General features: G+C 38.0%; 4 protein-coding genes across 4 annotated transcripts; all 4 read left to right on the plus strand.

Annotated features, from left to right (window-relative positions):
- The first annotated feature begins 9337 nt into the window (after positions 1 to 9337).
- Positions 9338 to 12786, plus strand: LOC121808279 (uncharacterized protein At4g15545-like). The gene is made up of 9 exons (XM_042208684.1): positions 9338 to 9817; positions 10175 to 10243; positions 10725 to 10781; positions 10872 to 10917; positions 11063 to 11158; positions 11245 to 11508; positions 11681 to 11723; positions 12075 to 12153; positions 12484 to 12786. The coding sequence occupies exons 1-9, from the start codon at positions 9545 to 9547 to the stop codon at positions 12574 to 12576; spliced, it is 1020 nt and encodes a 339-aa protein (XP_042064618.1). The 5' UTR covers positions 9338 to 9544; the 3' UTR covers positions 12577 to 12786.
- A 148-nt stretch (positions 12787 to 12934) lies between these two features.
- On the plus strand, positions 12935 to 15819 carry LOC121808273 (receptor-like cytosolic serine/threonine-protein kinase RBK2). Its single transcript, XM_042208673.1, has 9 exons — positions 12935 to 13082; positions 13420 to 13529; positions 13617 to 14003; positions 14099 to 14350; positions 14436 to 14590; positions 14712 to 14791; positions 14882 to 15017; positions 15094 to 15243; positions 15330 to 15819. The coding sequence occupies exons 1-9, from the start codon at positions 13045 to 13047 to the stop codon at positions 15513 to 15515; spliced, it is 1494 nt and encodes a 497-aa protein (XP_042064607.1). The 5' UTR covers positions 12935 to 13044; the 3' UTR covers positions 15516 to 15819.
- A 359-nt stretch (positions 15820 to 16178) lies between these two features.
- Positions 16179 to 19533, plus strand: LOC121808287 (probable prolyl 4-hydroxylase 4). The gene is made up of 7 exons (XM_042208697.1): positions 16179 to 16439; positions 16575 to 16632; positions 16723 to 16827; positions 17485 to 17542; positions 18186 to 18361; positions 18872 to 18941; positions 19037 to 19533. The coding sequence occupies exons 1-7, from the start codon at positions 16318 to 16320 to the stop codon at positions 19324 to 19326; spliced, it is 879 nt and encodes a 292-aa protein (XP_042064631.1). The 5' UTR covers positions 16179 to 16317; the 3' UTR covers positions 19327 to 19533.
- A 3748-nt stretch (positions 19534 to 23281) lies between these two features.
- On the plus strand, positions 23282 to 25181 carry LOC121793906 (histidine-containing phosphotransfer protein 1-like). Its single transcript, XM_042191933.1, has 6 exons — positions 23282 to 23694; positions 23778 to 23908; positions 23997 to 24065; positions 24430 to 24501; positions 24628 to 24700; positions 24795 to 25181. The coding sequence occupies exons 1-6, from the start codon at positions 23638 to 23640 to the stop codon at positions 24852 to 24854; spliced, it is 462 nt and encodes a 153-aa protein (XP_042047867.1). The 5' UTR covers positions 23282 to 23637; the 3' UTR covers positions 24855 to 25181.
- Positions 25182 to 26978: the final 1797 nt, after the last annotated feature.

Consider the following 26978-nt stretch of genomic DNA (forward strand, 5'->3'; position numbering starts at 1 on the left):
CTTTATCTTTTATTCATAAAAAAGAAAAAGAGGAATCAAACGCGGTCCAAACAAGGGTCAATAAAACAGCCCTTTCAACAACGTAATTAAATTATTTGTCACGCTATGATTAGAAAACAGCCACACAAAGCAATAGGGCGGTGCAGACGGTGCTACGTTTGTTGTTAGGCCAACCACAGTAGGAATAGCCCAGTAATAGCCCAGCCATAGCCTAGCCACTGTCACATCATCAGCACTAAAAATCCTCCTGCCACATCATAAATAGCCCAGTCATAGCCTAGCCACATCATAAATAGCCCAGCCACATCAATAGCCACATCACTAATAACAATTATATAAAAATGAAATAATTAACAATCACACAATATACAGAATTTAATTTACGAGACATATACGAGAAACATTAATAATACTATCCACATCACTATTAACAAATATATACAAAATGAAATAATTAACAATCACACAATATGCGAAATTTAATTTACGAGACATATACGGGAAAATGACGAACAAAGCGCGTATATATAGTGTTTCGAAAAAAAAAAATTTATTTTTTCGCGCTAGGCGGTGCGCTGGGCGATCCGGGCGCTGCAATAGCGCCGAACGGACCGCCCAACGCACCGCCCAGCGCCACGCGACCGCCCAGCGCTGCGCGGTTTCTCTCTCCAATCGCCCGCTGGGCGGCTGCAATAGATCGCCCAGCGAACCGCCCAGCGCCGGCACTCGGCTGGGCGGTCGCTGGGCGCCTATTGTGGATGGCCTTAGGTCACGTTTGGCTCCTATAAAAAGTTGCAAGTTGTGGTCTTTATAAAATTGAAATTCACATATCATTGCCCCCTCTCCACCAACCACATTTCTTCGTCTTTCCAGAAACATCTTTCATCATTTTGTATACAAATTAGGAGAAAATGAAATGTAACAAGGAGGGAGAAATAAACCAAAGAGAGGATTTTTATTTATACAAAAGCTATAAAGCAAACTATTTCATTACAGAAAAAGGGAAAAAAAAGAAGGAAAAATTACAGCTGAACTAAGATAATAGCATAAGCGCTAATACATAGTTTTACATATCTAACAAATTCACAAACACACCCCATTTCTGCATATTCCTCTAGATTTCAGCTAGTAATTAAATTAATTTTCTTAAAGCAGTCATAATCCCACTTATTATATCTAAATACATACATAAATAGATTACATATTAAGATTAAGAACCAACCCAAGAAAAGAGGGAAAAAAAGATTCTGAAAACCCTAGAGATTTGATATGAATCCATCCAATGTCATCGCCGAATCGCATCTAACCCGCTTGAATTCTTGAAATCCGGATCGATCTCGACAACTCCTTTCGCCCGTATTGAAAAAAATATCTACGGCAAGAGCTCGAGACCGCCGGCGAAATCACCCCGGAGAAACAAGAAATTCCGGCGGACTTTTGGATTTCACTCGAGTCGAAGCAATCGGCGCAGATCCCTCGTCGCCGGATCATCGGAAGAATTGATCTTGACGAAATCCTGTTGTTTCTTGTTGAAAAAAGAAGGTAGAGGTAGAGATCGAGGAGATGGCGACAGCGCAAACGCGGTCCCGGCGTACATGTCGGGCAGCGGCGCCGGCGATAGGCGGATCGGCTTCGGCATCATTTCCGGAGCCATATCGTCCGCCGCCGGCTTCTTCGCAGGCGGAGACCTGGATCTCGCGTCGCGGCCTTCGCCACCGTTCAATTTCGCGGCGATGGAGCTCAGCGACTGGCCCCTCCGCAGAATCGTGACCTGGCCCACCGTCGGCCCGCCGGAGACGTCTCTCCGCCGCGCATCGCCGCCGTGGGTCGCTTTTTTTGATTCGTTGGATTTTCTCTTCTCGGATCTGGGAGAAGTCTTCTTATTGTTGGTGTTGGCGTTCGTGTTTTTGTTTCCCGGCCGCCGATTGACGATCAAATTCGTCAAATTCCCCTGGGAAGGGTTGTTTCTGCGGCGGTGGAAGGGCGGCAGAGCGACGTGGAGCCGCTGGGCTAACAAATCCGGCGAGTATAAAACCTCCGTCCCCATTTAATTTGGAACCCTAGAAAAGGAAATCAAACGCCCAAAAAAAACGAAACCCTCAAGAATATATGATCGAAAGAGGGAAATTGAGATGAAGAAATAATTTCCCCAGGATTTGTGTGGAAAAAATTGGGGAGAAAGTAGAGAAGAGTAATGATTTTCCCTCTTTTCGAAGAAATGTTTTTTTTCTTGCCAACTCCTCTTCCTCAATAAGGGAGGATGCTTTCCTTCTTTTTCTCTGTATAATTTCTAATTTTTCTACAATTTATAACTATTGAGTTTCTGACAAAAAATGGTGTGTATATATAGAAAATGAAAATGAAATGGGACGCGTGAATGAATCAAAGAAGGGAGAGAAACTATTTTAAATTAATATTTTTATAATTATAATAAAGAATTGAGAAGGAGAAAAGGGGCCGCCGGATTTGATTAGGCGGGTCACGTGTGGGGCCCGCGATTTATTATTGCTTTTAACGCCGTTTGATGCTTCCGTTAGTTTTGTCGTTATATTGGGGTAAGTGGGGTGGTGGGGTTCGTGTGGTGCAGTTGCTTGTCGACTTCCTTTTATGTCGGATTTTCTATTTTTTCATAAATTACTCAAATCTCATTTCTTCCTCCATTAATTAGTGCTAGTATAAATAAACTTGGATTTTAAGAAATATGCAAAAAATCAGTAAAAAAAATATGTGAAATATAATGTAATATTTATATTCATTTTATATTAAAAATATGAATGAAAAAATTAGTAGAATGTATAAAATGTAAGTATGAGAAGTATTTGATGAACGAATAAAAATAAAACTAGTAGTAATAAATAACAACAGATATAAGAGTATTATTTAGAAGAATAAAGATACATTGACAAAAAAAAAGACCTTCAAATTTAAATAAGATAAAGAGTAAAAAGGATGAACTATAGTACATATAATTTTAACTGAATATCAATGAGAGCATTAACTCTATTTCTATTAATTGAAAACAATAATAAGTAAACCATCTGTATTAAGATAATTGGCAAACAACTTTATTCTTTGGCATCCTTTTTCCTCTCATTTCATACTTTATTCAATTCTCTTTTCACTTTAATTGTTAAACATTAATTTCTTAAATTTTATATCAAAATAAATGTCCCAACTCCCAACTATTTTAAAGATGAAGAAAGTATTATTTTTTTGTGTTTTTAGTACTTAAAAATATAAAATATTATAATTTCTCTAATCTTGTTGGCATGCGATTTCTTATTACTACCCTTATATTGCTTCTCATATATACCATTACGATTGACAATTATTAACATTTATGTTGAAAATCGTATTGTTTTGATTTCTTTTTTTTTCAGATTATGTAGTACTTATAATAAAATGCGCATTGATATTTTATTTTATGGCAGTTCAATTAAAGTGATATTAGTAAAATAATAGATAGAATCTGATCCGTTGAGTCAATTTAATTTCAAATCATTTTCAAATTAATATACGCTCTCACACAATTTATCAATTTATATTTTGAGATATTCGATGTAGATACATATACATTAAAGAATAGGTTAGATATGTGATAAAATCCTACATATATATACTATACCACAATATAGGGGTGTGATAAACTACAAACCTTCTATAATGCAAACTATACAAACTTTAATCCTACTCACTTAATACAATTAATCAACGGTTAATATAAGAGATTTTTCTAATGTCAACATTTCCTACAAATCTGTACACTCCGTTGACATCGAACAATCAGAATTTGTACAAACCCGTTGACAGAATTTGTACACTCCGTTGACATCAGCCCCCGTTGACAGAATTTGTATACTCCGTTGACATCAGCCCCCCGTTGACAGAATTTGTACACTCCGTTGACATCAGCCCTCATTGACAGAATTTGTACACTCCGTTGACATCAGTTTATATAGTTGGTATTATAGAGAGTTTGTATTTGATTACACCTCCCACGATATAATGACTCATTCCATTTTTATAACCAGATTAATTGCTTATTCCTTCGACTGAAGGTCGTTTTTCTATACATTAATTTGGAAGAGGTGAGTTATCTTTGAAACTCATTTATTTTATACTCCATGTATATTATTTTGATCATTATAAATTTATAGTTTTCCTTCCGTCTACCATTAAAAATATCATTTCTTTCCGGCATTAACTTTAAAAAATATTTAAAAAAGTAGGTGGAAAAAAGTTAATGAAATATAAATCTCATTTATATATATTAATTTTAATTACTACAGTAATATATTAGTGAAATGAGTTAGTGAAATTTGAGACATCTTAACAATTATGATAATATTAAGCCGAAACTCCTATATACAGACCTACCAAAATAAAAAATAAGACTTATTTTTTATTAAGGAAATACTGGATTCATCTTTGTTGGCTATGAAACCAGATAAGTATCCACATATTTTGAAACCAATTATAGCTAAAATCAATTACTTTATCTTCGTTTTGAGTATTCTAATTTTAATTGTAATTTAATTTTTTTTCCTCATCTATTTATTGTATGGACGAAATGATTATGAAATTAAATAAAAGAATTCTACGTAGAAGCAATTAAATAGAAAAAAATGTTAGATATGCAGAAAATGCAGGAAAAAGAGAGTGGAGTGGGTCAACAACCACCAGCTCAACTTACATTAACACAATCATTATTAGCTCTTTTTTTCATAAAAGGCATTCCCATTTATGAAACAAGAGTAAAAGATTTTCATTTCTTTTTCATCATTGCAAATATACACTATTGAACTCTTTTTCAAAATATTATTATTACAAAATACACTTTACATCGACCATAACTCAACAGACCATGTCAACCAGAACTAAAAAAAATATACTAGTACTCAAATCACGTAAAGTAATTACTACTACTATTATTATTATTATTATTATTATTATTATTATTATTATTATTATTATTATTATTATTATTATTATTATTATTATTATTATTGTTTATTCAGATTGGAAGACCAGGCCACCACATTTAATTACTCTGGTAAATTACCAAGTGGAGTTATTTAACCCACTCAATAACAGATGATTATGATAGAATACTATACAGTAATTAAGAATAATTTATGGAAAGGGACATTAGAGTGCGGACAACCCCAATAGTCCCGTCTTGTTTTTGTCCACAACTCCAGTTTATTTATCCACGCCCATAAAAAAATTGTCCACAGCTATAAGATGGACACTTCTAATAGCCCCAAAATTTTTAGCCACTTATCATTTTATTTTTTTTCCGTCTATATTAAATCAATTAAAATTATCGGAATGTAAATAATTGGAAAACGAGGTAATTGAGACCGAATATTCATTGTATTGGAAACGGTAAAATTATACAACGAACATTTAAAAACAATACAAACAAAAAAACCACCACCGTCTACTCGGTGGCGGAATCGGATTCCTCCTCCTCTTCTCCGCCGCCTCCCCCACTGCCACTGGCCGCCCTAGTACAATCCTCATCAGACAAGCCTAGCCGGCGCTGGATCTCCCCTATGAGTTTCCAGTATATACCCTTGATGACCGGGTCGGTGGCGGTCTCGTAAAAACGGCAGTTGTCCTGCAATTGTTTCAACAACTGCACATCTAGGTTCTCCCTCAAGACCTCGTGGGGACAAGGGGCCATGGATTGCTGTATAGGGGGGCTGCTGGATGCGCGATCCCGACGCGGCCGACGATAGGCGGGAGGAACTTCAGATAGAGGCCTGTTGTCCCGGAGGGCGTGGGCGCCTAGAGTGTGTAGCGGAGGACTCTTCGGTTTGCTCGTCGTTGAGGTCGAATGATTGCGAGCCGCTGTTGTAGTCCTCGGCTATGTTATGTCTAGTACGCTTCTCCCCTGGAGCTCCTGCCCGCTCTTGCGCACAGATGGCCCGGAATTTCGGAGAGTGCTCGAGAACAAGATACTCCTCCCACATGGTAAACTTCGGCCAGCCTTTCGTGTTGAATTGGGCCATAGACAGCTCCTTCACGTCGGCTTCGCTTCGGCCACTCTCAGCACTGAGCAGGTTGTTCTCGTATATAAAGCTGAACCGCTTGGTGGCATGCAGAATCCTAGACAACTTTTTGCAGAGCTGTTCCCCGTCACGCGGTTTGGCGCCTCGAGGTTTGAACTCGTTGTATGCCAAAAGGACGCGATTCCAAAAGCTCCCCTCCGTCTGATCGGTGCCCACTATGGGGTCCGATGTGACGGCATCCCACGCCCGCGCCACAGCAGTGGACTCCGCTTTGGTGTAGTGCGTGGCCCGTCCACCGCCGGCTACCGCTGCCGCCGCTGCTGCCCTCACCGCCACCGCCGCTGCCCGAGCCGCCACCGGCACTTGTCGACGACGCTGCCGCCTCTTCCGCGGCCCCCCGCCGCCACTGCTTCCACCCGCCCCACCGGACCCGCCGACTCTCGTCGGAACGGGCGTATCCACGCGTGATGCCGGCGTTTCCGGTACGCCCGGACTGAGCAGACCCAGCATCGTCTCCAGTACGTCTCGATCTGCATCGATGAAATGAGATTGGCTGGATTGGAAAGGGATATCCGGCCGCGGATGGTTAACCGCGTTGAGGTTGGGTCTGTAATCTCCAAACGCCGACCGACTCAAATTCCTCTGAAAAGGTTGGGGCGTGGGACTCGACCTCCATGGCTGAGATGGAGGAGGAGTTGGACTCGATCCCCACGGAGGGGGAGTTTGACTCCAACCCGACGGCTGGGAAGGATAGCCGTCATATCCCGATTCGTCAGTGCCGAGTGATTCGTCGTCTCCACCGTGCATTTTTAGAGAGTGAGAGTGTAGATAGTCAATGAATGGAGGTTGTTTGAAAAGGGTGTAAAATGGGTAGTGGTGGAGTGGTATTTATAGTAGAATTTTTTAAAATAAAAAAAAAATAATTGGGGCGGCCGATGCCCCTATAGGCGCGGCGATCGGGGACTGGCCGGTCCTCGCACATAATTCGCCGAAGTGCCGTCCTCCCCAACAAAAATTGTTCGTCCCGGGGCGGACACTCCCTCCACTATAGACCGGCGAGGCGGTATTGGAATGGGGGCTGCCGGCGCGACGCCCCTATAGTGGACACCCTTAGGTGATATCACATTCAAAACCTTAGGAAATTATACTTTAATTATGTTAAGTTGTAATTGATGGTTTGATCAAGGATCTGACATGAGCATTTGCTCGATTTGAATGAATCAATAAACACTATCTTATTTTTTTCAATTAATAATATAATCTAGTATTTTATGATTATTACCTAACCCGAATTAATGATGCAAAATATCTACTTGCCTAAAAAACTCACCGCCCACGTCTATATATGAAAATTACATTTGCTCATAGTACAATAACAATTGTTGAATTAAATTAAGAATTCAAAATTTGAAATATAGTGTATGTATGTTAAATTAATAAGTACTATCTGTGTCGAACATTTTATCAGAAAAGATGAGATGTATGAAGTTGTAATATTCATTCCCTACTACCCTCTTTTAATAAAGTAGCTATAGCCAGACATCTCCCTTAAAAGAAACAAGTCTGGATAATTTAATACATCAGTCAAGATATAATCAGATAAATAAAGAGATTTGCAAAGGATTCCCTACAATATTTTACAAGATTATACCTCGAATACCTTTTTATTTAAAATTTTGTGAATATTTAATTTAATTATAAAGTCTTTAGAGGCCAACTCGAGGCTCATCATGAGATTAATTAAATTGATGGAATCTTAACTTTTAGCCAAACTTTGAAACTCGATATTTTCTTTCTGGAACTTTCTCCAACTTAAAATTACAATATAAAGATGGATGTCAAACTATACAAATTGTAACAATTCAAGTTCAAAAGCTAACATCTTTAAAAATCGGTAAATATTGCTAACCATCTTCTTTTATGTGTTACATAAAAATTTGGAGGAGTATTTAATTGGATTGGCCAAATAGAATTTTCCATATAATGATGCTAAACAATTTTTTCCCTACCATTCACAACAAAAAGAACAGAGATTCTTGTATATAACCATACTACGATAACATAAATTCGTTCTTAAACTCAGAGCTTTAAACTTATACGACTATTGATTGTGTGAGTGCATATCATCTCTAACTCAATTCACTCGTAATCGTGAAATACAACTAAGCTTTTGGTCAGGCAAATGGAAATGGATAAACCAAAATTCAGAAGATATTGTACAGCTTTGTCTGGAATCATTACCCGAGACCAGAAGCACGAGGTTAACACCTAATTTGTTGAGGGTGGCGAAAAATACCGGAAATACATGTTTTCGGTATACTACAATTTTCGTTACGGTATGATACCATATTGAAATTTTTCGGTACAGTAACCGTATCAATTTTCCTATATCGCGGTATACCGAATCCTTGGTGCATACAAAAAATCGGTATATGTTGAAATATTATATAAATATTATATTTAATATATTTATATATAAATTGAATAAAATATGCACCCTTTAATTACTTATAATTAATTACAATTAAATGGTAATTAGATTATTTATAAAGTTTAACAATCTACATATAATTAAAATGTATTAAAATGATAATTTTGTACTTAGAATTTAATAGTAAGGAGTTGAGATTTAAAAAATTAGAGGTGGAGAGCAATAATTTTGTCGGGATTTTTATGATTATGGAGCGATATGAAGTCTATATTATTTGTTGATCCATAGTGTAGAAGCAATATAGGTTATTCCAAGACTTTGATTCAGTAGTGATTCATCACATACATAGAGAAAATAATTTTATCTTGATTCTTTTGTCACATTTTGTTTATAGTTTGTAGTATAAAAGAGTTCATGCTCTTGATACTCTGTTTCCGAATCATCCCAGTGACTAATCATTCCAAAAATGTATTCTCTCCGTCCACAAAAAATAGACAAAGTTGTAAACGATACGAGTTTTACTTTCATTGGCAAAGTAAGTGAGAGAGAGAGAAAATGTGTTAAAATAATGTTAGTGGAGTGTGGGTAATATATTTAAAATTATGTGTAGGATTAATATTGATTTAAAACTTTCCACTTTTAGAATTAGTCTAATTTTGGTGGACGGCTCAAAATGACAAAGTTAGCCCTTTTTTTTGGGACGGGAGGGAGTATTTTTTATAAGTATTTCAATTGCTTTGTACCTAACTTTTGCACTATATAGAGTTACTTCAAATTACATAGAAATACCCTTGATACTTGCTAGCCACCCATATAACCAAATCGAAAGCAACCACTCATTGTATTTCATCTCAATAATATCTAATAAATCACAAAAATAAGTTTTCTATATTTATTTTGCTCTCAATTCTTTCTATTTTTTTCTTAAAAAAAATTCACATAAGACAATTCCTTATCCTGATATTTAGCCACTAAAATACACGTGTGGCTACCGTATATCCACACACACAGTATTAAACCCCAAAGACGAACACATAAAAACGAAAAAAAACGAAAAAAATTGAAAAAAAGAAAAGGAAACACAGCAGCAGAAAACATGCTGGCGAAAGAATCGTCGAGGTTCGACCTTCCCGAGGAATTGCTGGAGGTTTTGCCTCAGGATCCATTCGAGCAGCTCGATGTAGCCCGCAAAATCACCTCCATTGCCCTATCCACACGCGTCGACTCGCTCGAATCGGAGTTGTCGGAGCTCCGGCAGCACCTCGCCGACCGCGACAACATCATCGCCGGCATGGAGTCGCAGCTCCATTCGCTCGACGCCTCCTTCGCCGAGGCTTCCGAGAAGCTCGCTGCTGCGCAGAAGGAGAAGGTCCCACCGTTTTTTACTCGTGTGGATTTTTAATTTCAGGATATGACTTGAAACTTGAAAGTAGCTGAGCTGTGATTGTTCAACTTGAAAATAATCTAAAATATTAGAAACAATATTATATAATGGGTGGTAGGCAATTATCTAGTGAAATTATTATTAGTATAAAGTTGTACCTAACGCACTTAACTTAATCTGCTGTAATTTAAGATTTTTAAATTACTCCATTAACTAGTTTAAAACATGAAACTGACTGTAGCCCAATATTAAAGTCAGTATTTTGTTAATATTTGTGTAAGTGAAGAGCGTGACAATGAATAATGGACTGTATGTTTGATTTTGAGCTTTTGTGGATGGCAGGAGAACTTGGTGAAGGAGAATGAGCAGCTGAGCAACACTGTGAAGAAGCTGAACAGGGATGTAACTAAGGTATGGTAGGTTCAGTTCTAACTTCTAGGTGATCACTGGTGCTGATTTCGAGTTCTATGATGTTGTGTGAGTTGCATTGTGTTCAAGTTTCTTTAAACTTACATTTTAGAATAGAGGATCTCGCGTGCTTTCGGTTTCATTCGTTTCCATAATAGCAATGCTTGAGCTAAATTGAACTGCATCCTGCTTATTAGGAAGTATTTGAAGTTCCAAAGAATAGGGATCCGTTGTAGTTAATCTGTTTTCATGTTACCACGCCTTGGTTCAATGGAAGTGTCAGATTTTATGCTGGGTGTAATCTTGTGAAGATTATAGGTTATTCAAGTTTATGTTATGCAGAAAAACCGATATAATAGGATTCTGTATGTCAAATTTCCATTTTGGCAAGTTCAAGTTTTTTTTTTGTAATCCTTCAACATGTGAAGATTTCTTCCACTTTTCAAATACCTCTGCTGAATGACCTGAGTATAAATGTTTTCAGTTGGAAGCATTCAGAAAGACGTTGATGCGGTCTCTTCAAGACGATGAGGATAACCCTGTAAGAGAATGATTTCCGTTTCTTGCAGCGTTATTCCACTGAATCTCCTCGTTCTGTATTAGATTCATTTTTTGTTTGCTTGTTTGACAGGCAAGTGGTCCTAAGGCCAATCTGACAAATCTGCCTAACAATATTGGTTTGTAATTCTGATCCCTCTATTATACTTATGCAACTCATTGTTTTTCCTCATACCAGAATTAGAAGATACAAGTCTTTAAATGCCTTTGGTGATACTTCCGTGTATGTGAGCAGTTTTATAGGATCATAATGGTTTTTTTCAGAGGATGATTCTGATTTACCGCCTAACCAAACTGCTTCCGCTCAAAGCCAAATCTCCGATGCTGGAATTTTAAATTCTGTGGACACTGATGTTGAAGGTATGCATGAACCTTCTTTCCACCCAGTTGTTTTCTGTTTCTTGCATTTGCTGTTCTGACTATCCTTTTTTTTTCCATCATGACAGCCGCGAGGGCTCGTGTACCACATAGCTTCTTACTAGCATCACAAAATAGCACGCCTCGTCTCACACCTCCAGGTTCCCCTCCGAGTCTGTCTGCCTCTGGATCTCCGTATAGGACGCCCAAACCCTTGTCTCCAAGGAGACAGAGACACTCGATTTCTGTTGCATCAACAAGAGGTCTTTACGATGATAGGTCTTCTGTGTTTTCTTCTATGCCTTCAAGCCAGTTCAGTTCAATGTCAAGCATGGAATCGGGATCACAACCAGGTTAGTTATCTTAACTCGATTTCACCTTGTATTGCCTTAGAGTATGCTGAATGCCAATGTGATCGTGTTTACATACATTTATAGGATTTAACAAACTTATAACTGATACTATTAGGTAGAATTTACTGCATTTGTTTCTGCAATAACTTATTTCCCCCCTTCCATATATTAGGGAAAACACGCGTTGATGGAAAAGAATTCTTTCGCCAAGTCAGGTATGAAACTAAATTGCAACAAAACCACAAAAAGCCCACTTACACATATTTACATGAAGATGTTCACCTACGCCTGGTTATTTCATAAGCAATCATTATACGAGTACCGATTCTGGCAAGTATATTCTTCATAATACACGTGTTCTGTTTCGTTCATTCATTGACTTTCTCCATGAACTACCTATGGGCTCATTCCATGCTCTCTAATGTAAACAATGATCATGTGCATGACTTGAGGCCTTGATCTTAAAGTTTGTTACATTTAGGCTTGAGTTGGCAAAATATTATGATTATGCCTATTTTGACAATAAATTGACAAATCCGCCTCGTCTAAAATCTCCCCTATACCAGGTCTCGCCTATCCTACGAGCAGTTCAGCGCATTTCTTGCAAACGTGAAGGAACTTAACTCCCACAAGCAAACAAAGGAGGTATGTGATGTCATTAGGTTTAATCCACATTTTTTATATCACTAGACAGCTTCATTCAAGAAAAGCAAAAATTCCCCCAATCTCAAATTATGAAGTAATTCAACTGTTTTATGAATCTATGATATTATCCTAAGTTGTTGGAAGACTAATTTGGTATGTATAAGGGTAAGTTGGTCATTTATTTCACTTTATGTGTGATATTAGTCTCTAAGCATGCAAGAAACCAGAGTTTCTATATTTAGGCAGCTTGTGTTCTTTTTTTCACAGAAAAATATTATTACTCATGAAGAGACTATCTTGAATCGTTTTATTTTACAATGTTTATGTTAGGAAACATTAGGGAAGGCGGATGAAATCTTCGGTCCCGATAATAAGGACCTCTACGCCATCTTTGAGGGGCTAATCACTCGTAACGTGCAGTGAATAGAGCAAGCTTTTAATTACGGGTTAAACCTTCGAGATCTTAGCTTTTCACAAACAATTGTAGATTTTATTTATGTAAAATTATGGTTGTAAAATAAGTTATTGTTGCATACATAGCCATTGGTAAATGTTTGTCTTGCAGTTGATTTGTATCGAACCACAATATTTGTTTCTCAATATTCAATAAAGATTTGGCATGTGATGGAGGAATCAGAAATGTGCATCATTTTGGTATTTAAGTTATGAATGGGATATAATATTATATAGGACAACCGATTTTTTAGCATGAATATATTGCATGGATTGTGGAGAATTCAAGCAAACCACAATTTTACTTTTCTCATTTTCCCTCTCATACCATCTTGTATCCTCTGTGTATCTGTCTGTCTCTCTCTATCTGAATTGAAATTTGCAGACGTGAATAATCTTGGTTCCTGAGGCACTTCTTTTTGCTGTCGCTAAGGAACCATGGAAAATGACACTCAACATTCGTCTTCCCCTCCAAGGTAATAACATTCTCTATTTAATGTTGTAATTTAATATAGTTTTATTATTTCTAAACCTGAATTATTAGTTAATTTTGGATCTTGTGTTTTTAAGTGGTGTTTTACATGCTGCAATATAATTTGTCTTGGCAAGTTTGGTAAAGCTATCAATCTGTATGAGTTGGTAAAAATTTGGGGGATTTCATAGAATCATCAATCATATGCTAAGCATGTTATGGATTTTGAATTAGGATATTTTTATTGTACTCTGTATTATAGCGATTGTTCTGTCAATTGGCCTAATTTAGGCCTAGGATTTTGGATTGTTGTATAGTTTTCATGGTGAGTCGAATTGCAGGGAAAATGAGAATGCATGCGAGGCTGCTGACGAAAGTACCGATGGGCAGTTCCTCGTAGTTGGACATAGACTGCTCTATTCCACTTCTTCCATAACTCTCTCTGCTGAAGGTAGATCCGTCTATACATGTTTCAACTGTTCTCCGATGATCACGTTCCTGACTCTCTGAGATTTGCAAATCTTGAATTATGCCTTAGATTTGAGAGTTTTAGACATGGATGAGACTGAGTTAGAAGGGTGCTCGTCCAGTGGAGATGATGATCAAGAAGAAGTGAGTGTCATCACAAAGCTCGTTTCAGAGGCAGAAGCAGCTAAGGCAGCTGAAAAATCCGACTCCCAATGGAAAGGGTTCCTCCGCAAGCTGAAAAAGGGCCCCCATGTGCATTTTCAGACCTTTCATCCTTCCATACCTCACATTCTTTCGATAAAGAAGCTTTCTTCGAGAAGAAGAGCTTCCCGGGGCACTCAGAGTTTACCCGACCTCACTACTCAGTTAGACGGGGACTTGTATTATTGCTTTGAAACCTCTTGGAAATGCTTTACTCTTGCAGACCTCAAAGAAGCAACAAACAATTTTAGCCCAGGTGACTGATATTCTTGCCTGTTGAATTTAGGAATCAATCAGAATCTTGATAATGTTAAGACTTAGCACAGATTTCGAATTCTTGTTCGGTATTAGGAAACTTGATTGGAGAAGGCGGCTATTCTGAAGTTTACAAGGGACACTTGGAAGATGGACAACTAGTAGCAGTTAAGAGGTTGATTAGGGGATCACAAGAGGAGATGACAGCAGATTATTTATCAGAGCTCGGCATTTTAGTCCATGTCAACCATCCGAACATTTCAAGAGTTATTGGTTATGGAGTCGAAGGAGGGATGCACCTTGTTCTTCCGTTATCCGTTAATGGATGCTTGTCGTCTATGCTAAAAGGTTTGTCTTTCTTTTATTTCTTTCGAACACTTCAAGATTCTAAACTTTATTTTCTGTTTTCATTCTTTGTTCATGTGATGCTCAGATGCAACGGAGAATTTGACGTGGAATCTCAGATATAATATTTCCATAGGCATTGCTTCTGGTCTTTGCTACCTTCATGAGGGGTGCCAACGACGAATTATCCACAGAGATATCAAGTCTGCCAATATTTTGCTAACTGAAGATCTTCATCCTCAGGTAGTTTAGAAAGTGCTAGTGGTTCCGGTTTACGCCATTTTTTTACACCAAGAGATCCATAAGACGTAACCTAGAACCAGATAACACGTGTTTATTTACTTGAAGTAACGTTTCTGTGCAGATTTCAGATTTTGGGTTAGCAAAATGGCTTCCTGATCAGTGGACTCACCTTAATGTTTCGAATGTCGAGGGCACATTTGGGTATGGCAATGGAAACTTACTATTTCTAGAATGGGAAATGGTCAAGTCTTTATTTTGATTTCTGAACATGATTGTTTCTTTCAACGGCAGCTATCTCCCTCCCGAGTTTTTCCTGCACGGTACAGTTGATGAGAAAACTGATGTTTATGCATACGGTGTGTTATTGCTGGAGCTCATTAGCGGCCGCCCAGCTATAGACGACCACAATAAAAGTGTTGTGATGTGGGTAAGTTGGTCGATACAGATACATTTGTACGCTGTAGCAAACTCCAACTAAACCTCGGAAACAAAAAACTTTCCAGGCCAAACCTCTGCTAATTAACAAGGGCATTGAAGAGCTAGCTGATCCATCTCTCGATAGTGATTACGACTGGGAACAGCTGAATCGAATGGTTATGGTTGCTTCATTATGCATTCATCAAAATTCGACAGATAGGCCTCAGATGAGCCAGGTATACAAATCTCCCTTTCCATATTTGTATTAGCATGTAAATGAGCTACAATTTTATAGGAACATGCCAATTCTTGTATTCATCAGGTTGTGAGGATGTTGCAAGGCGATGAAGGCATATTGCAGGGCAAGAAAAAGTTCCAAAAACGGCCTGCACTGAAGAGGCTATGCCCGTTAGAGATGATTACGGAAGAAGAAGCCAACTCAATCAAGCCTTCGTGCCATAGAGGCCACAGAAGCGAGCCATCTTTGGAAGCAGTTGAGGAGACCTAGTAAACTATCGGTGTAGAGACGAGAGCTGGGAATGTATAGTCCTCCTCCCAGTTGCTCGGCTCATGCTTTTCCTTTCGCATTCCCCCTTCGAGTCTACTCGTGTTGTTAGTTCCGGGGAGGTGGCTGGTAGTTTACAATTCGAAAGTTGTGGCAGTGAAACAGCTTGTGTGTTTATGTATACTGTATTGTTGTATTGAGCTAACAGCATTTGCATATATAGGGAAAGAGATGAAACCATACATTGGTTGTTGGATTTTGGATTTTATAATTTGTTATATTTTCTATGTTGTAATCTCGTCTTTAATTCTGAAATTTCTAGTTACTTTCATGCCAAAGTTTTCCACTAAAATGGTTAATCATTTGTCATAACTCAATAATACTGTTTGGAATCAATACGAGTTTTAAGAAATATTAACGAAAAAAATTAATGAAATTATATTAGTCTCACTTTTATGCCAAAGTTTTTCACTAAAATGATTAATCATTCGTAACTAATTCTATTTGGAATCTATACTAGTTTTAGGAAATATTAGTGAAAAATAATAATGAAATAATATTAATCTCACTTTTATTTGACGGATGAAGAAATGAATCTCAATTTTAATAAATTGAAGTTCGTTCAACGATAAATATAGTTATAGAATTTATTTCAATTATTTAGATTATTATATTTGTGGTCAACTCCCACTGAATGATCTACCAAAACCGAAATCTCACTATACGCAGAAAAATATCTCAGATCAAAGATCTTAAGCAGCTCCTGTTCAAACATTGCCGAAGAAAATCGGTTTAATTTTTTACGATGTACAAATTTTGTTGCATCTCCTTGTTTCTACTGGTGGTGATCGCATCAATACCGCGGAAATCTTCGTGCAATTCGATAGTCAATCCGTCCAAAGTCAGAAGCATCTCATGGAAACCTAGGTACTGATCCTTTTTGTAGTGGACATTGTAATTTTGTAATATTCCACCACCAATTCTTCTTCTACTTTTTTTTAAAAAATTTGCTGTCAGCTGACATTTGTGTGATTGAGTTGCATTTCTTGCGTTGCGATTTAGAGCTTTTGTGTACGAAGGTTTTCTTACGGATGAGGAATGCAATCATTTAATTTCTCTGGTGAGTTTGTGTATTGATTATTGCGACTCTCTCTCTTTCTCTCTATTTTGAAATTTGAAGCGGTTACATTGATTTGCGTGATCAAATTAGGCGAAATCGGAGCTGAAGAGGTCACAGGTGGCGGACAATGAGTCTGGGGAAAGTAAGCTGAGTGAGGTTCGGACTAGTTCTGGAATGTTTATTGGGAAAGCGAAGGTACGGCTTTACTGTCTTCCCAAGGATAGAATTATGCAATTGATTCTAATTTGCTATAAGATGATCTTTGGAGTGTTCGCCGTCATGTTTACGAATCTGTGTTTTAATTGATGCAACTGTTTGATCTAATAGTTCATTTAATTATTGTTGTTACTATCAATTAGAACTAGGTTTATTTCGATTGAGCTGGAACCTCTGCTAAAAATGGTGATGAAAAGGTTTATGGATGCTTATGATAATTAGATCAGACTAAATGCTTGTGATCCTTTTGTCGATGATATACTTATTCCACATAAAATCTAAATTTGGCTGATATGTGGGTTCAGATGATCTTGCCTGATCTTGGGAGTCTAGTTTAAATATCAATTGGTGGTGTTTTTAAGTGTGTATGCATTTGAAAGTTTTTATAATTTATTGTTCATGAACTCCAAATATCCGAGTCGGATGTTTGAAATGTACTCCATTTACTATAGGCACCTTGTTCTGAATTAAGGTTCAAGAAAAGCAGGTTTGTAGAACTATTGTGCTGAATCAATCAAATCAAGATCAGATTGTTTGCCTTCTTTCATGTTTTTCCCACACACTTATGGAATCATCTTTGAGATTTTTCTGAGTTCCATGATCTTGACTCTTTTCCCTGCCATGTGTTACTGATAGGATCCTATCATTGCCGGCATAGAAGACAAGATTGCAACATGGACATTTTTACCAAAAGGTAACATTTTTGAAGAGGATAGGCAATTGATTCATCGCCATTGTCACCAGTTGATCATAACTCCTAGTTTGTTGATAATGTTCAGTAATATTTGGCTCAATTCCATTTTGGTTTTGATTCTTATAAATTATAATGACATGGCAGTTCTTTTATATCTTTGGTTCTATGTTATTTTTAGAATAATAGAATAGAAACCACCTTAGGTGACCAGACAATATTTAATGGTGTTTTTCTTAGATCTTGAAATTTTACTTATATTCAAATTAACTGAATTATACCTTAAGAGGAAATCAGGAATATGCATGGATAGAACACATTATTAATACCCTATACTTCATAGCCATAAATATTACGATACTTAAATCTTAACTTGTTTGCCTTTCTCGCATTGCTTTCTATTTAGCTCTTATAAGCTTTCACGTTGTTTCTATCTTATCTTGTCTACTGAGTAAACCATTGAGCTTTCAGTGATCTCTGTAAGTATTTACTTCTTAAAGGCAGCCCCTAGGTTTTATTTGAGGTCTTGTACATTGATAATTTATGTTTGGTATTTTGTAAATTATGAACTGTGTGCGGTCATTGAAAACCATGATTTGTACTACTGCTGCTGCTTGCAAGGCCTGATCTTTCACTCTGTTCATAGAAAATGGAGAAGACATACAAGTATTGCGTTATGAACCTGGACAGAAATATGATCCTCACTATGACTATTTTGCGGATAAGGAAAATATAGCTCGTGGTGGACACCGGATAGCAACTGTGCTAATGTATCTCTCTGATGTTGAAAAGGGAGGTGAAACTGTCTTCCCCTCTGCGGAGGTTAGTCATATCTCAAGTTTCTACTGTACAAGATAATTGGGTTTCACAATATCCTGGTTGCTCAATCATCATGTGCTATATCGCATTATCGCTTACTGTAACCATGTACACAGAACTCTTTGGTAGTTTTCTTTAGTAATTTTTTAACTGTCACAGGGCAGGAGTCGTTCATATAATAAGATATGGTGATTATGAAGTAAATAACTACGAGGGGTTTCCTTTTGCTAGAAGAGCTTATTAGTTCTATATCATAAAGTGTTTCTAGAGGTTACAAGATGTAAAAAAACTCAAAACTAAGTCATTGAAATGATGGTTTCTAAATCAAGATCCAATTGAGTTATGTTTTGATGATTAAGCTTTTAAGATGCAAGTAATGACCACAATGTACTCCACAATAGTAGCTTAAAATCTCAAACATATTAGAAAGTTGTTTCAAAGAGTATGAACTCAGCCACACTCTGTTAATTGAATTTGTCATCTAAATGCCAACTCCTTGATGCAACCATGCAGGAATCACCTCGTCGTAGGTCTGTTTCAACACAGGAAGAGTTCTCCGAGTGTGGAAGACAAGGTCCTGCTGGTGAGACAATAAGTCAAGTTGCAATCCGATTTAGTTAAAGTTCTAACTATGTAAGCAGCAATTTGACCTCTTTATTCCTTTCCCAAATTTTCCAGTGAAGCCACGCAAAGGGGACGCGCTCCTGTTCTATAGTCTCTATCCAGATGCAACTCCAGATACCACAAGTCTGCATGCTGGCTGCCCTGTGGATGAAGGCGAGAAGTGGTCTGCAACGAAGTGGATTCATGTCGATTCCTTTGATAAAGTCGTAGGCGGAAACTGCGCTGACTCAAATGAGAATTGCGAAAGATGGGCTTCCCTTGGCGAATGCAACAAGAACCCAGAATACATGATCGGCTCTTCGGACCTCCCAGGTTACTGTCGAAAGAGTTGCAAAGTATGTTAAACCTTTGACCTATCTCTCACTAAAAAATATACATGGATGAATACTCGTTCATTACACTTTTCTGTATCTTCCGACAATCTTTCCCTTGTTGTATAATTCTTGCTTGCTGTTATTCACTGAGTTTTGTAGTCTTGGTGAACAAATTGCTCTTTAATCATGTTACTATATACATAGACAGAGAGAATTATTAAAGCCAAAATTGGTCAAGTTTTTGTGTCTTTTCTTTGAGCAAATATGTTCTTGCACATTAGAGCATCCGCAACGGTGGCGACGGTCGCCACCGCCGTCCGCGCCGCTGGCAAGGCGAAGGACCGCCGCTGCGCTCGCGCCGCGCCAGCGAGCAGCTGACGTGGCGGCACGGGATTGGGCAACGGCATAGCCGTTGCCTTCAATTTTTTTTTACTTAAAAATCGGTATTTAATTGTAAATAATGATAAAAAAAAAATATTTTCCAAATCCAAAAAATATGGCCGTTTTTTTTCCCGTTTTTTCTGAATTTTTTTATTTTTTTTCCCAAAAATCATCTATAAATACACACATTCATCATCCATTTATCACATCAAATCATCTCTCATTCATCTCTCATTCATAATTCTCATACAAACTATCAACACATTCATCCCTCACTCAAAACCTCAAATGGATTTCACCAATATTATGGCGGAAGCGGAGCGCGAAGAACAAGAATACTACGAACAACATCGTGCCGCTTACGAAGCATATGTCGCGGAGAATACCCCCGCTCCTCCTCCTCAACGAACTAGATCAAATCGCCGCTACATCCATCGTGACCGGGAGGGAGCCCACGAAAGGCTCGTTGCCGACTACTTTGCCGACCAGCCGCGGTTTCCGGCAGATTACTTTAGGCGCCGTTTTCGCATGTCAAAGCGCTTGTTCATGCGAATTGTCAACACATTGTCCGCACGTGTTGAATTCTTCCAAACAGGTCCAGATGCAGCCGGCCGGCAAAGTATCACGCCGTTGCAGAAGTGTACGTGTGCCATCCGACAACTCGCTACTGGGCAAACGGCCGACATCTTCGACGAGTATTTGCATATCGGTGAGTCCACTGGAATCCTTTGTCTAAAGAATTTTTGCGAGGGCGTTCGTTCAGCTTTCGGGGATGAATTCCTTCGGGCACCCAGCACCGATGATTGCCAACGGTTGCTTCGTCTTCACGAATCAGTCCATGGCTTCCCCGGAATGCTTGGCAGCATTGACTGCATGCATTGGAGGTGGAAGAATTGCCCGAATGCTTGGAGGGGGCAACACTTAAGCGGTCACAAAGGCGGCGGCCCAACACTTATCCTTGAGGCGGTTGCCGACTACCGCCTATGGATTTGACATGCATATTTTGGCGTTGCCGGAGCCAACAACGACTTGAACGTGCTCTATTCTTCACCACTCTTCAATGATGTGATGAATGGTGTAGCACCGGCGATCGACTTCACCATCAACGGAAATACATACCACATGGGTTACTATCTCGCCGATGGTATCTACCCAAGGTGGTCGACGTTCGTGAAGACGCTCCACAACCCGCACAACCCGAGATGGGTTCTTTTTGCGCAGCGTCAAGAGTCTGCGCGGAAAGACGTCGAAAGAGCCTTCGGGGTCCTTCAAGCCCGATTCAACATAGTGAAGGCCCCGGCTCGGCTGTGGTACGTGAATAATATCGCCGACATCATGTTCACGTGTATTATCTTACACAACATGATTATAGCCGATGAAGGGCCGAGGGCGTCTAGCTTCTACGACGAGGATGAAGCCGGAAGCTTAACAGCGAGGTTTCCCCCACGCCGAGGTGAGCATACGGCGGTTGGCCAGATGATCGAGACAAGGCACACAATGCGCGATACCCGAACCTACATTCAGTTACAAGAAGACCTAATCAACCACATGTGGACGAAATTCGGCAACGAGTAGTGTTTTTTTAAATTTTAGTATTTTAATTGTGTAATTTTTAATTTTTAGGATTTTAATTATGTCGTTTTTATTTTATTTGTCATTTGTAATTTGTAATTTTATTTAGGTTTTTTAATGAATTTTATTATTATGGAAATATTATTGTTTAATTGAATTTTAAATTAATTGTGCTCGTCCTTGCGGAAGAGCACAGCTGTGGGTGTTGTGCTCTTGCCAGAGAGCAGACAGAAAAATGGGGTCGGGCCCACAACCGTGCTGCTGGCAAGAGCACGGTTGTGGATGGTCTGAGTAGAGAGGGAGAGACCAACAACAGACATAATGACCAAGAAGAGACATCTATCTGATTTTTTGGTCCATGTCGATGTAGGTGTCAAGAAATGGTTAGTTTAGATAATTAGATTAGTTTATAAGATTAGTTGTCACTTGTCAATTATTGGTTCTCTTTAACGTGAATAGATGACTATATTAATGTGACATAACAATTTCTTGTATACAATCATGCTTCTTTATTAATGAAATATATTAATGTTTTTATGATATAGTAGTAATATGTTTTTATAATTTATTGGAAAAGTATGTTGCTTTTTATGTTAGTTGTAAGATCATGTAAAGATCATTAACGCACTTTTTTCTTCGTTAAAAAAAAATACTTTTATTTGAACCGTCTCTCTATGTAATTTCGAACATAAAATTGCCTATAATATTGTCTAAACATGGGTAAATTAACAAAATAATATTCACACACATAATGATACCAATTTTGACTAACCGACTATTAAACCATTATATTTACGCGTTATTAATATCCCATCATCTCTCAAGATATTTTATAAACTGTACTAGTATACAATAAAACTCGAGCAAACTTGCAAACTTAATATCCAAATTAATTTTAAATGGGGCCCAACAAACCTATTGCACGTTGTATAGAGGAACTAAAAATGTGCTAAAGCATCTATTTCTCAACAAACATCAATCATCTTATCTAGTTATCTGTATTCTCTGAAAAAGGATTCTGAAATATTCTGATGGTTAAGGTGATGTTCTCTTATTTTTTTAATACAAATATTCAGTTCTTTAATCATTTATAACTGTTACTGTTGTTGTAAGTTGAACGAAAATATGAAAAAATTTACTTGAGAAAATTTAGTGGTAGTGAGCCTTAATTTAAATTTACTGTCCAATATCTTATTCACGACCTTTATGTTCTCACAGTTTTCACAAAATATAGTCATTTTAATTTCATTCTATATATGTTTATTTAATCACACTAAATGGAAGGTTGCAAGGGCCACCCTCGTTCTCTATAATAATACTATTATTAGAAAAAACTCATTTAATTGTGTGACACGTGGAATTAAGGGACACGGGATAACTGAAGAAAATGTTAATTTGATGAATAAGTAAAAAAAAGTGATGATTAGTTCAAAACGCAATATCCACAAAACATGGAGGCAAATTCCAATTACCCTTCTTGTATTAGTGCAATTATTTAACAAGAACGACTAACAATTATTGGAGCTTAGTACTTGATTAAAGGGAAGAAGAAGTGAAGTCTTTTCATTAAGGTAGGTGCAAGAACTTACTCAACCAGTGAACCTTAGCATATTTTTTTAGCAAATGGTGAATACAATAGTGTAAGTCAATGCCCTTTCTCCAATGCCACTATTCCACCACATTCCCAATTTTTACTTTTACTTCCTTTAATCAATGTGTGTGTGTTTTATTTAAGTCTAATATTCAACTTTTTCTTATTAAATCTAAGAAATGAGGATATTATTGGATTGGTAAATTTTGTTCAGGCTGATAAACTTGATTGATTGCAATTAGAATATTAAAAATTCAATCTTTTTATGATTTGTAGATGGAATATTTTACTAGTGTGTATGAATGATATTGTGGAGCTGTACATCTCATATCACAGCCCATCAGCTGACAGGTACAGATTTTGCCCCTTCCAAAATTTAATATTGACAAGAAAGGAGACTAAGGAATAGCATAATTTGAGGTGACAGCATGTTGAATCTGCAACAATAAAATATAATCGACAAAAAACAAGAGTTGGAAAAAAGATGGAGATAGGGGGGGAGTATTTGGAGATTTTGGGAGGCTCAATTTTGATGCCAGAGTATAAAAAAAATGTTGGTGGCTGTAAATTTTGTGTGGTGTGTGTGAAATAAACAGAGATAGAGAGAGAGTCCAAAACTTTACTAGCTAGCAATCACCTTAAATCCGGCAAAAAAGTGGATCTTTACAGCAACATTGAATTCACCAAATCCTCTTTGAAAGCATTTATATCTCTTCTATTATTGTACAACTTATTCCTCAAGATCTGCCAAAATCCCAACTAGAAACAGTTATCTTGCATTCATTTTTCCTGATCAAATGGAGGTTCAGTTGCAAAGGAGCTATCTTGAATATAGTAATGCCTTGTTCCATGAGGTAACAACGTGGGAAACTGCTGTCATAATTTGTTTGGTCTTTTGTTGGTGTTTTTTGATGATTTTGTGGTTGTTTGGTTGAAGGGATTCTTGGATGGTCAGTTTGTTCAGCTGCAGATGCTTCGAGATGACAGCAATCCTGATTTTGTGATGGAAGTTGTGACCCTTTTCTTTGAGGATTCTCAACGAATTCTCAATGAACTCTCCAAGACCTTGTCAGAACTCCCTCCCTCTTTCTATTTTTTCTTAGTGGTGTGTCTGTGTGTGTTTACAGTTATAATAGTAGTTGCTGCGTGTGTGCAGGGATGAGCAGAATGTGGACTTTAAGAAAATTGATGCTAATGTTCATCAACTGAAAGGTAGCAGTTCAAGGTAATAACATGGTACCTTTGTTTGTTTTGTTGTCTTGTAATCTAAATCTTCTAATCAAAGAAAAAAAAGCAAAATTTGTGTAAGGATGTAGGTTTCTTGGGGAGCATTATCAGAAAAAAAAGATGACCTTTTAGGCAACTTTGCTGAGATTTTGACATTCTGTAATTTTAATCCAACTTTTGATTTTGTTTCCCACTAAATGTAGTGCTAGTTTGGATTTCTTGATTTCAATCCAAACATGGTCTATTTGTATGATCTAATAAAACAATTGGTTTTGACAAAATCAAGGAAAAGATAATATTTTGAGGAAGACTTTGCTAAGAAATATATTCCATCTGATGTATTTACTCTTTTCTGTTTACAGTATTGGGGCTCAGAGAGTGAGAAATGCTTGCATTGCCTTCCGCAGCTTCTGTGACGCGCAAGACGTTGAATCGTATGGCTTCTGCACCTTCTTCATCTTGTTTCCAGATCAAATGTGTCGAAACCATCTATAAATTTAGGCCATTTGGATGGCGATTGATGTCTAAAATTTGCATTTTCTTTTCATCCAATTTTATAGGTGCCTTAGATGCTTGCAGCAAGTTAAGCAAGAGTACTTGCTAGTGAAGAACAAGCTCGAAGCTCTACTAAGGGTGCGTAAAGAACCTATTTTCATCTCAAGCATTGAATATCACTCATTTGGTTGAATGTTGGTGGTTGTGACATAATTTGTGTTATCGGTTTCAGTTGGAGCAGCAGATTGTGGCAGCCGGCGGAGTGATCCCCACATTGAACGACTCCTCCTGAGGCGAAAGGGGTGCGCGTCTGAGTTAGCAGTGTTGGTGGAGAAACTTGTGTGAGTTTTTTGGTGGTATCAGTTTGCTGAGAATCTGAGATTATAAGGTTGTTCAAGCTTTGAGGTTTCTACTTGTATGAAAATTGGTTGGTCTTTTCAAAGTAGAAACTCCTATCTTAATGTATCTATCTTATGGCCATCAAAAAATGTTTCTGAATCTCCAATAACTCCATGTTTGAAACCATGAATCATTTGATCATACTCAGTTATCATCATAGAATGCAACAAACAATTTCTTACAGCATTTTCATAGTAAGAAGATGATTTCTTTGTTGTTATTTTTCTGTGTTTGTTTACATCACTTAAAATTCCTCTACTCAGGGCTCCATATTTACAGCACCAAATTTTGAAGAACGTTGTTTTGTTACAATAAATTATTTTCTTTTCATCAAGAAATTAAATAATTTTATAATTACTGCTTTCAAAAGTCATGTTCCGCAATAACGCTATTAATATTTTTTCATTCTTCAAACTGTTAGTATTACTCATTAAATTATTTTGAAAAATAATTTGATACTATAAGTCAAATTTTATATGTACGAATATTTGGCAATAGTAGAGTTAAATACCCCCGTCGAGTATAATCACCTACAATTATTAGGTAAACTGTACCGTGACCCATTATCTCATATGGCTACATGTGGATGATGTCTAATTGGTTAAATTAGGAAGTCAAATTCCAATTTTTGTACTAATTGTTATCTACTTATCTTTTAGTCGAGTGTTATGATAACTTGAATGAAATATATAGCTACTTTAAAATGGAATTCATCAAAAATATTAGAGCTCGAGAAGGGTAAATACTCCCTAAGTCCCACTTTAGGAGTCCCGGTTTACCATTTTTTGGTCCCCACTTTAGGAGTCACGGTTGGAATATTCCATAAATGGTATCAGGCCCCACATTCCACTAAGAGCATCCCCATCGCTGCTCGATGGGGCGGACGGCGTTCGTGCCGACGACGCGACACACTCGTGCCCGCCGCTGTGCTCGCGCCGACGGCACGACGCTGCTCGATAATAAGAGCACGTCCGTGCCGCTGAGCAGGTCGACGTGGCAGCCTCCTATTGCCGTTGGCTTTTCTGTTTTTTTAATTCGAATTTAATTTAAAAAATCATTTTTAAAATAAAAAATATATTTTCCCACTTCCCAATAAATTATATCCATTTTCTCCCTACTTTTACTTTATATTTCATTCCCCCCCCCCCCAAAATTCACATTTTTCATCTATAAATACCCTCATTTCCACACAAAAATTTCACACCACACTATATACAATTATCATCTAAATTCTCTAATCAATTCTCAATCTTTTCACTCTTGCAAAAAAAAATGTCCGGCTCCTGCGATCACTCCTCCGACTCCCGCGGATGAAACTACGAATGGTTCAACCCAACACCATTCCCTCATCCGGATACGGAATTCTTGGCCCATCCTCAAACCCAAGGTTCTCAAACTCCGAGTGGCTATCGACTTTATCCGGTGGACGAGCAAGATGCCACCGATGGGCGATACGGGTGGACACCCGAACAAGGATCGGGAGGGATCGGCAGCTCCCAAACTCCGGTGGACAATCCCAACGCTCCTTCTCCTCGTCCTCGTAGTGTTCCTACTCATAGCGTGGCGGTGACGTTCACATCCGCACAACGTACACTCCACCGAAGATGGAGAAGATGTTTACAGCCTATTTCGAAATATCCGAAGATCCGAAAACCGACATGAACCAAACCGGGGAGAGGTTTTGGTGGCGCGTCTCTCGCCGGTACAATGCCAACCGACCGGAGGGAACAATCGAGCGCAACGAGAGTATGGTGTGCAATGCCATCTTCAGAGCCAACGAAGAAATCCAAAAGTTCCAGGGGTATTACCTCCAGGAACAGCGGTCAGCGAAGAGTGACATGAGCGAGGCCGACATCATCACGACCACCATGTCGACCTACCATTCCATGCATTACAAACCATTCAAGCACCTTGGCGCTTGGCAGCAGGTGCGTAGAAATCCGAAGTATAGGGGGGCTTATGAGTCAACTTTATTTTACCCAATTAATACCCGCAAGTGTACGGGGTTATCGTAGTA

The sequence above is a fragment of the Salvia splendens genome, chromosome 1 (assembly GCF_004379255.2).
Source record: "Salvia splendens isolate huo1 chromosome 1, SspV2, whole genome shotgun sequence".
Taxonomy (NCBI): Eukaryota; Viridiplantae; Streptophyta; class Magnoliopsida; order Lamiales; family Lamiaceae; genus Salvia; species Salvia splendens.